The 11488-nt window shown below is 38.3% G+C and overlaps 1 protein-coding gene across 3 annotated transcripts; it reads right to left on the bottom strand.

The window, feature by feature from the left end:
• Positions 1-115: 115 nt before the first annotated feature.
• Positions 116-8081, bottom strand: LOC105058809 (isocitrate dehydrogenase [NADP], chloroplastic/mitochondrial). Of its 3 annotated transcripts, XM_073249168.1 has the most exons (16): positions 7973-7983; positions 7721-7851; positions 7551-7594; positions 7351-7460; positions 6713-6750; positions 5563-5640; positions 4565-4618; positions 4384-4485; positions 4191-4279; positions 4009-4112; positions 3439-3507; positions 3224-3339; positions 2687-2721; positions 2439-2581; positions 1939-2061; positions 116-527 (listed from the first exon to the last, which is right to left on the bottom strand). In XM_073249168.1, the coding sequence occupies exons 2-16, from the start codon at positions 7725-7727 to the stop codon at positions 434-436; spliced, it is 1206 nt and encodes a 401-aa protein (XP_073105269.1). In that variant the 5' UTR covers positions 7728-7851; positions 7973-7983; the 3' UTR covers positions 116-433. The 3 variants fall into 3 exon arrangements, with proteins under 3 accessions (XP_073105269.1, XP_010940160.2, XP_010940159.2); XM_010941858.4 differs by having other exon boundaries at positions 4565-4612; positions 7721-8081; XM_010941857.4 differs by having other exon boundaries at positions 7721-8079.
• Positions 8082-11488: the final 3407 nt, after the last annotated feature.

Genomic DNA, 11488 nt, shown 5'->3' with positions numbered 1-11488 from the left:
TCCCATTTCACAAGCAACACACCCCCCAAAAGTTCCACGCTCCCTTATTTCACGACCATAGATGGACCCAGACAAAAAACGCTTCCCAAAATCAAATCCTAGAATGCCCATCCAGTTCCATGACAAATCCGGGCTGAACTAGTTTCGGCTTGAACCATACAAATGTTTCTGTGTAAACTGTGAACATCCAAATATGATGCCACCAAAAGAACAACTGGAAGTTTGATGAGCCTCATGTGTACAAGGAATTTGGGACAGGTCTACTCAAACGCTAGGCAACGTCATTTTTCCTCTTCTCCACGTGCAGTTCAGGAAAAAAAAAGACGCATACCGTGCTCGCTTCGGATACTTTTCCGACCCAGGCTTCAATGGAACTGTGCTTGCAAAATGCTTCCTGCTGACATGCATAGCCATCTTGCAAATGAAATACTGCTTATAAAACTGCTGCTGATTGGATCTTCTCTTTGAGATTTTGAGCAACAGCGTCAAGGAACTCCTCGGTGTTTAAGTAAAGTTCCCTTGATAACCTGCAAAACACAAACAGATCACACTTCCAAGCAGCAAAATGAAGCAAGCCATATAGAACTCCGGTTTCATATAACATGGAGATCAGATTTCTTTAAGCCATCAGATATGACCTGTAATTGAAATTTATACAGGAACCAATCATATACTAATTATTACAAAAGGCTTACAGGTGATCCTTTAAAAGATGCGCCATCAAGCTCAAGTGCAATGATAGATAAGATCAGGCAATACGCACTGCCGACTCACATGACAATGGATGCAAATAATAATAATAATAATAATAATAATAATAATAATAATAATAATAATAATAATAATTTCTAGGGGCTCACATCTAAATCAGATAGGGAGTCTTATTTGAGGCGCGCTACATAGGAAATGAGCATTTTAATTGTAGCCACAACTTATGCAAGAAAAGAACGGGCGTCTTCTTTACTTTTGCATGAAGATATGTAACACTCAATAGAGGTAATTTTGCACAAACCACCCATAGGATTTCCATTTTTGCAGGCTTGGCAGCCCTCCTTTTTTTCCCCCTATGGGGCATGAATGACCCAACTTTGAAATTTTCCAACATTTTTGTCTGTAGCCTGAGGGATACACTCCCGCATCTGAATGAGCATTGCTCACTCAACAAATATTTTGCATTTTTTCACCAAGAAAAACAAATATGTGCATTTAACGTTAAATATGTGCATTCATATAAAAAATATATGCATTCATTATCAAGATAATGTGCATTTTAAATCCACTCAAACAAGTGGTATGGTACGCCCATTAGGGTAAGGGACAGAAGTCCAAAAATTTAAAACCTAATAGGAGAAAAAGGAAAAAAGAATAGAAGTGGCCCACTGCAAAAAAAGAAAATAAAGTGAGCCATCTATGCAAAATCTACATTGACAAAACACAAGTATTAGACAAATATTAGAATTTACTCAGTAGGTTATTTTTTTATGTATCTGCTTAAGATTTACTAAAAAAGTTATACCAACGCCAGACAAAACACTCAGCATTTCCAGTGCTCTCACTCAGATCACTTTACTACAGATGTCCTTCCCGCTAAAAGAACATGAAATTTACGTCTTAAGCATAAAAACATAAAGTTACCCCATTGAGAATCTGAAGATTTTTAAATTATGGCCTTTAATCAATTTTTAGACATGTTCAAATGCATCCAAAATTTAGCACGTCTCCCACATCCAATGGACCAGAAGAATTATAAGCAGATTACCATGAAAACAGAAACATACAGGAGATGCTGTCAAGCATAATTGTATTCACAAAACAGATATCGGAAACTAAGAAAATAAATCAAGCAAAAGTTCATGACCAGATAGTAGATGTTAGAGTAAAAAATGAACATATGGGGGAAAAAGAATAGAGAGAGCATAATAGTGAGAGCATACTGACTTGGGACCATGGATAAGAAGTGCAAGATCCTTCGTCATTTTACCAGACTCCACTGTTTCAACACATGCAGACTCAAGCTTCTGAACAAAGTCTAGCAACCGGTCGTGTTTGTCAAGCTTTGCTCTGCACAAAAATCAATCAGAGGTATACAATGGGAGTAATCACCAAACATGCATATGCATTCACGGGAAGATGAAAATACAGAAAAATGCTTCAGCAAACAGTTTAGGACACCCAATAGGAGCACACGGTAAAGAATGCACTTCCCATGTCCTCCATTGCATTTTAAAAAAAAATGTTGGGTCCCGCTGATGTCACCATGATGAAAATTGAAAAGATGACACCGCATCAGCTGCTACATATTCAGGTGCCATAAGCTGATTCCCCTAGCAGTGCTCAGACATTAAAGCACATAGGTGTAACTTTTGACAAACTACCTCTCACGAAAACCCTTTGAAAAAGTTAATTTTATATGGTCCCCATCCAACAGTAACAGATACCTGTGAGCAAGTCCACGTGTCCATGCAAATATGGAAGCAATGCTGTTTGTACTAGTCTCCTGTCCCTTCTGATACAACCTGAAATGTCGTGTCACAGTCCCATGAGCTGCTTCAGCTTCCAATGTTTTCCCATCAGATGACAACTGTAAGAAATTTACAGCATAGCATTGTCATTGCTATTTATAGCATGCAGTCAAATATAAATAATATTAACTAGAGCCTATAAGAACTGCATATGTGGTAATTACCAGAACCGACGTCATTAATCCTAACGAACCAAAGCCTGCATCCACCAATAATCCTTATGAGAGAAGGATATTTTAAAACAAAAAACAATTTGAGAATTGAAGATGGAGAGGCTAATTTTTTTTTACCATAATCATGCATAAAGATTGGTGCCTGCACTAGACATTAGATAGTAAAAAGAGCATCCCAGTGAAGAGGCTTCTGCCACTACAGGTTGGGGGCGGGTGGATATACACAGCCATCACCCAAGTCAAAGCGAAGCAACCATACCATTGCACCAAGACCTGCCCCCGCTAGACTCTAGATAATACCAGAACTAAATGATTCATATTCCACCCATTTCTAAGGTGATGCTATACATGCACCTAACTTGATGTTCGTCTAATTTATTAAAAAAACTACCAAAAAGTTAATGAGGAATGTTCTGTACAGCAGCTTTTCCATGATTTTTCTGTAAGGATATAAATATAAAATTAATGGTTTCCTCAGAAAAACTTTGATCTGTAATGGTTACTGAGCTACTAAAGACATGACCGAACCTTGCGCAAGGAAATCACTCTGAACATCTCCATCATAGTTTTTGCAGGCCCACACATAGCCACCAGCACTTTTCAAGGCATAAGCCACCATGTCATCAATCAGCCGATGCTCATACCTGAAATATCAACTTGTCAAAAATCATTTGAAGATATTCTTTCCAGCAATAAAAAAAAAAAGGAAGAAGAAGATTCGGTTAGTATAAAAGAATGCTTACCAAATAGAATGTTCTTCAAACTTTTCCTTCCATTTCTCTTCATATACCTCCTGAAAGATGTCCTTAAACCTATAGCAGTCCCAATATTTACAAGATCAAACCTAACTTACATAAGCATCTAGATGCACACCTAATTTGTGTTCTTTATCACACAGTCATGATTGTTCAATCACAAGATGAATGAAGAAAGAGTATGCAGGCATAACTAATACACAGAGACCAGAAAGCAAATAAAAGAACCCTGCAGCTTTTGAAAGGCACAAAACTTTAGCAAGTTTCCTACTAACAGGCACATTCCTGCAAATAATACCAGAATACCAACAAAAAAGAAAGAACAGCGGAAAACAACAAATTTTAAAAGTGTGAGCTGCGTTAGTAAGTACAGGAGAAAATCACTTGGTGGTACCTGCACATGTCAAATGCGGACACAGCAACCAGATAAAAGCAGCCCCATGTTGAACAATTCAGACGAGGAGCAAAAATGTTTACAAGTTGGAATAAAACAAAAGATGCATCATGTCAACAAGTATGAAAAAACTATTTTTTCTTTAAAAAAAAAAAAAGTAGTACCTGCCATCATATTTCTTCAGAATGGTATTTTTTGTGCTCAAGTAAAGCGGCCATTTTTTGGAAAATGCCATTGACATTGATGACTCAGCAAAAGCTCGAATAGACTGAAAAAGATAAACTTTTGGTTAAAAAATGATGAAACAGATGAATGTGTTTTCTTGATAAGGTTTGTGGTGGCACACCTCATCTACATTATACATAGCTAATGCAATACCAGGCCCTTTAAAATCATAAACATTCAGCTCTACAGGCACATCACCATTCTCTGGGACTGATTGCATCACAAACAATCAGGATATAAAGCATCATAAGAATCAAACAGCAAAACAGTTAACAAGCTATCCTGGATAGCCAGTAATGAGTATCAGAACTCACCAAAAACCATTTTAAGCTTTCCTGGACCTTTAACAATCATATCAGTTGCCCGATACTGATCTCCAAATGCATGCCTCCCAATACATATAGGTTTCTTCCAACCTGCATATTTTATGGCCTGAGCATGGTCCAAGAGAAACTCAAGCGTTTTAGCCCAACAGCATGTAGTATGCCAATTTACCTGGAATGATTCGTGGTATATTGAGACAGAGAATTGGCTCACGAAAGACTGTTCCTGAAAATGAACCATATTAAGGAACATGTAGGTATTTATTTTAAAAAAAAAAGGCTAACATAATAAAGAAACCATAGAAGATATTCAGCAAGGATTAAAGACATTTGAAGGAACTGAGGCTCTGATTTGCCAGTTGATAGTCTCATCAAGATTCCAAGGTATACCAGAACCACCGGAAAAAAAGTAAATGGTATATAAAAATACAAAAGGAAAACTGACTACCAAAATTCACTTATCCATCTTTGTCCAACTTTAGCACACCTACCTCAGCATCCCCGCCCACCACCCCCCCCCCCCAACAAGTTGTATCATCTTATCCATTTTTGCCTCTTCAAAAAACCACATTGCTGATCCATACTAAAAAGATTGCCAAAAAATATAAGCATAATCATGACCATCAAGCATTAAGCTTGTCATAAAGCTGACCTAATTTTTCTTTAATGTCCAGATATTATTTTCTAGTTACATAAAACTTGAACAGTGCACCCTCCATCCAACAAGCAATAATCTTATTCAATACAACCTCATCTAACATTCCCTCATCTCTAAACATAATCAACTCAGGTGAAATAACATCTTTGGGTAAGCGCCACTTTGCCACAATAAATAATGTCTGAAAATTAACAAGAATGCCTTTGATACAGATCTTACCTTATGGTTTCAAATCTCGGACTCCCATTTCACATTATATCGGTATTTTAACATGCAAAGTATTGGGACAGCAATCTCGATATATACCACAAATTCATTCTTTATGATGATATGTTACCACTGTTATGAATCTTATGTCAAGCATCCAAATAAAGTCAAGTATGCAAAGCAACTGCTATGAATTCTTGAGAAAATAATTTGCTTAATCAATAAAATAATTCCTCAAAATTGTTCATATTACACAATTATAAAAAAGAAAAAGTAAAAAAAAAAAACATGTAAACAAAACAAACCATTTAAGATGTTCCTTATTGTGCCGTTGGGGCTCCTCCACATAGACTTGAGCTTAAACTCTTTCATCCTAGCTTCATCTGCATCATAAGTATAGAGAAAATCATATCATAACTAATCCATGTATCATATATTGCAGACAGACGTTGATGGGTTACAATAATGGCTGGACCTAATTCAATTACTTACTGCCTGTATATCCTTTAAACCAAGACAGAATCTGAATTCTCTCTAAATAAGATTGCTTGTCAAATTTGGTGTCTATACTGGAATCCTCCACATGAGAATTTTCTAGAGTATTATGAAGTGGAGTTTACCATGTTTTTATCTATCCAAGTTAGTGAAATATCACATGGAGATTGATGTTGAAGATAGTATTTGCACAAATTATGCTATTTCTTGCTTTTATTCCACTATTCTTTGAAAGCAATAAAAGTTTGCTTTATTCTTTGCTTTTATTCCACTGTTCTTTGAAAGCAATAAAAGTTTGCTTTACTCCTTGCTTTTATTCCACTATTTTTTGAAAGCAACAAAACTTTGCTCACAAAAGATCTAAAGACTTTGCAAAGAATTCTGAACAACAGAAAGGATTCATCATACATGCTGTTTGATCTAGTTAATTCTTCTTCTTTGGATTTTGAAAACAACAACAGAAAACAAAAGCAATAGCAAACAGGCTTTTAATATGCAGACATTTTCTTTGATTGCTGGCAAAGAAAGAAAGACGAACAGGGAGAGCACAGTCTTGAAAAGAAAGGTTGTTTTGGGGAGGAGGGTGAAGGTTGGCAATAGCAAAGTTCGGAACCTATTCTAACGTATTTTCTCCATGTTATACCTCCTTTACTTCTTCTTGTGGAAGCAGCACAATCATTTTATATCAAGCTATATCATCTTATGCACATCTTACATTTTATATGATGCAAATCTAATTATTTGATATTATCACACCACAAACAAGGAAAACACTTAGGCAGTACAATGATGCATCTTTGATAGTTGATAGTTTGAAAATAAATTTATTTGTAGTGTTTGCAGTGAAGAGAAGAGAATTGGAGCTTTCTGTAGTTAAAATGCCTTATTTTTTATATCTCACCATACTTCTAAACCGGGAAATAAAGCAAAGTAAGGAGACAGGAGGCATAAATTCTCTACCAGGAGTTATTGTTGCACATTTCACAGCAACATTATACCTGTACAATTCAGAGGAAAAAATTACATATTTGTAAAGAAGATGCAAAACATATGAAGACCGAAAAGATGCAAATGCTGCAAATCAAATTACTTTGGCATTCATGTCTAAATTAAGATTGGTGAATGTTAACACTGCATGACAAATGAATAATCAATGATCCATATTGACCAAGAGAAGAATGATATTGTAAAGAAGATTTAAAATATACAAAGACCAAAAAGATGCAAAGTTTGCAAATCTAATTACATGTTCAGCATGCGTGTTTATGATCAAGATTGAGGATTGTTAATAGTGCATGACAATGAATCTCCAATTATCATACTGAATGAGAGAAGAATGATCCCCAGGGTGGGGCCATAAAAATTAGATAAATTGTTTGCAATTGAGTTTCATAACAAATTCAGGATTCTTGAATGGCTAAGGTAGATAGATTGTACTGTCTTATAGAATCCAATAACTGGTGCTTGTCTTATTTCAATAGAACAATATCCAAAACCATGAAATAAAGAATAAGTTAGGGGGGTGTTGGAAAAAAAAAAAAAAAAAAGAAAGAAAGAAACAGAAAAGAAGAGAAAAAATGGGAGGTAAAGAAGCTCACTTGAGGGTGGCTTCCGCACTTTCAACTGTAACCCTGTCATCGGTGGCATCTCGATTCAAGATCCCCAGATCAAAATATTTGATGTCCAAATCTAAATGCGGATATATAAGCTGCAATCAAGAATCGAAGACGCATCCATTAGATAGGATACATAACGGCGTCCCCGATATCAGGAACCCACCAAAGAACAAAGGAGTCACCTTTTCCTTTATCATTTTCCAGATGACCCTCGTCATCTCATCGCCTAGGAAGGAAGGACAGAAAGAAAGAAAGAAAGAAAGAAATATTTTACTCGTGGTGTGGTATGGTTCCAAAAGCTAAACTTGCAGAAAGAGGGGAGTTTCAGGGTTTAAGGAGGCCAGGGGATCACCATCCATCTCGACGATGGGGTTCTGGACTTTGATCCGATCCGCGGTGGCGATGGAGGACGCGAAGCAGCGGAGGGAGACGTCGCAGCCGAGGCGGCGGGCGGTGAAGGCGAAGAGGACTCCATCGAAGCGCCTGCGATCGGAGCGGGGCGAGGCAGAAATATTGTAGTTAGGTTTTCGGAGGAGCGGAAGAGAAGAGAAGGGGGAGGAGGAGGAGGAGAGAAGAGCGGTGGGGGACGGCATCGCAGTCGCACCGTAGCGGAGCCGCAGCATCACCGTCGTGGTGATCGCCAAGGGATCCCAGGGTCTTGCGAAAGCAGAAAGATGGTTGCGGTCTGACCAGACACAGACCCGCCCATACTGACCGGAGCCCCGTTGGGCTGAGACCAGAGATTTCAACTTTGGGCCAGATCGGGCAGAGAGGAAATAGAATCAAAATCAAATTAATTTGAGCACAAGTGCGACCCGATTTTCCCTTTTTCCCCTACACGAATTTTAAAACAGATAAAAGAAAGAAAGAAAAAAGAAAGGGGGCGGGGGGGGGGGGGGTTCCTGAACCCCACATGCTAGGCACGTGATGTAAAAAAAAATTTTCAATGGAGTCTATCTTCTCCCTTTGAATTCGATTGGGATCGAGAGTCTAAGACTCCCCAATGCTCTAAATCCCGACTAAAAATCATACCCTTTTCTCCATAAGTGAAATGTCCCTCATCCATGATCCATCATCGATAAAAACTTCTCAGATTCTTCTCCTTTTTTCATTGATTGTGCTCAATTATTCACTATCGATTCGGCATCAGAAGTGAGGTAACTCATCCCGATCTTCCCTCTATGGTTGTCTTCGAGTCCCTTGATCATTATTAATGGCTTCACCATCCTAATTGCTGTCAGAGATCGTCAAATTTTGTTAAAGAACTAATGCTATGTTTTGAAACTTTCTTTTTCTTGTTTTTCCTCCTTTTCTGCTTCCACCAAGCTGGCTGCCATCACCGGACGTGTGTGCTCAGGTTGCCAAGGGTTGGGGTAGCCGTCGAGGTGGGAGCAGGTCACCACCACCGCCAGAGATCACTATTATGGAAACAGAGGTGGTTGACCCTAGCCTTCCACCTCTATTTTTCTAAAAAGAGGGAGAAGAAAAATAAGAAAGAAAGGAGGAAAAAGGAAGAAAAACAAGAGTCTTTTCTTCATCTTTAATCTTGATATCCTTTGGCCCAATATAAGGTTTAGGTACATGAGGTTTGGGTCGATGCTAGGAGGCATCCCAAACTGGCATTGTGTGATCAGGGGTCCTGGATTAACGTCATGCAACTACATATCCTGATCTTCTGAAGTTTTTCCACCATGAATCCTAGACATTTACAATTGTTCTAATGATGAGGCTTAGCTCTATAGGTGAACAATTGTCGAGCAAGATACTATTAAGCCAAACACCTTGCCCCCAAATTCGTAGGTCGAGGAATGAGTCGATGTTCATGATATTTGAGTCAACGATCAATAGAAGTTAGGATTCTTTAACACAATCATCTACATAACTATGAAAAATTCCGACATGCATGATTGTATGTTTTCTATATATACCGACTCATGTATTATATGTTGATAAATTGATATTGCATGATTCATATTTCATATTTAATTATAGATATCATATTGAATAAAAAAATCATGATTTGACATAATTGATGGGGTGCAGGTGGCATCTGGGTTATTTTATAATGCAAGAAATGTGGTATGTACGTTGGATCAGTCTCGAGCTGAGATGCGGCATTTTGTTTGGTCTACTATAGGCTAGAGTATGATAGTGACTATTTTGATGTTAAAAATCAGATCATGACTTTAATAATATGAATCGAGCATGGACGGGGTATGGATGATATTTGATAGATTGGCTATGCAAGAAATATGATGTATGTACTGGATCAGTCTTGAGCTGGAGTGCAATATTTTGGTTGGCCTACTGACTGAAGCATGACTATAATTAGTCCAATACTGGAAAGACAAATATAATTTTATGTAATTGTAAGAACACTAAAAAAGAGTATGTGAACAAGTGGGCCATATGTGAAATATAGCATATTAGTCGCCAACTAAGATATGATTCATGATTGTCGACCATGGATGAAAAAGCATGATGTGTGTTTAGCTTGCCATGAGTTGGAGCATGATTGTGATTGATCCAGTATTAAAATCAAATCAAGATAATGAATCATGTTTAATTAAACAATATCTAGACTAGCTGATGTGTGTGAAACGTGATATATATGATATCAGTGGTAGACTAAAATATAGTTGCCACTCACGGATAGAAATATGGTGAGTGTTTAGCCTGCCATGGGTTAAAGTATGGACGGATCTAGTGTAGTGCTAGAATAATAATATTGTAATTGTATTAACGAGTTACTGATAAATAATCTCATCGAATTACTATTAAATAAAATTATTGATTTGTACTATGTGACGTGTTAAATAGAATTATGATAATATTGTGTTTTAGTAAAAAATCTTAGGCTATTATTATGGTTGTACAAGCAATCAAAACAGCATCTATGTTTATTTTTCTGGGAATGCTATAACCCACTCTATGTTTGTTATTGAATCACCCACCAACAAATAGAAAGTGAGGAGGAGGTTAGACACGAGATCTTTACCTTCTTCAGATCCAGGTCGACTGCTGTTGAGGGTGGATGGCTGTTTTCCTGCCCTTTCCTGCTAGCTTGGTGACGGATGAGGAGAACTTTGGTATGATTAGTCCTATGTCCAGAGAAGAGATTCGAAGGGCAGTGCTGGCCATGGCAAAGGATAAAGCTCTTGGTCCGAATAGGTTCCCTCCCTAATTTTTAGGCGGTATTGGGCCATTGTTTGTGATGAGGTGACAGAAGACGTTCCGCTATTTTTTGCTATTGGTCATATGCCGATGGCTTGGAAGAGGACCCACATTACTCTTCTTCCGAAAAGGCAAGATGCTTCTGAGCCAAGGCATTTTTGGTCCATTAGTTTGTGTATGACCATGTACAAGATTTGTGCGAAGATCTTGGTCAGCAGGATGAAGCCCGTTCTTCCCAGACTCATCAATCCTGAGTAGGGTGCTTTTGTTCGGTGTCATAGTATCTCTGACAATGTACTGATTGCACAGGAGTTTATGCATGATCTTCATAGAGCTTCTGGCCGTCGATGTCGCATGGCTATTAAGTTCGATATCGAGCGAGCTTATGATCAGGTATGTTGGAATTTTCTCCTTCATGCTTTGGAGGACTTCGGATTCCACAGATGCTGGATCAACTAGATTAGAGGATGCGTGCTTGCCCCTTCCTTTGCTATCTTGATCAATGGCACATTGACGAATTTCTTTCACTCGTCAGTCGGCCTTCACCAAAGTTGCCCCCTTTCACCCTATCTATTCATCATTTATGCTGATGCTCTTTTCAGGGCACTACGAGTGGCATCTCTTGGGCAGGCCTTACATCCCTATGTGCCAGTCCTGGAGACTCAACAAATCTCGCATTTGCTCTTTGCAGATGACTGTCTCTTATTAGGTCGGACCACCGTCCGAAATGCGATGATCTTTAGGAGGATCCTAGAGGATCATTGTGTGACTTCGGGATAGAAGGTGAACCTTCTCAAGTCGGCTGTCTACTTCAGTTCAAAGATCATGTCTCGGCATAGGTAAGTGATCCGAGGGCTATTGGGCATCTCTGAACAGATGGGTGCCCTTCGATACCTTGGGGTGCCGATTATAGGGTGGAGACTAAGGAGGACTGAGTGTCGGAACT

The sequence above is a fragment of the Elaeis guineensis genome, chromosome 15 (genome assembly GCF_000442705.2).
Source record: "Elaeis guineensis isolate ETL-2024a chromosome 15, EG11, whole genome shotgun sequence".
In the NCBI taxonomy this organism is placed as follows: Eukaryota; Viridiplantae; Streptophyta; class Magnoliopsida; order Arecales; family Arecaceae; genus Elaeis; species Elaeis guineensis.
Note: the sequence above shows the minus strand (reverse complement) of the source record. Positions and strands in the feature narration are given on the sequence as shown.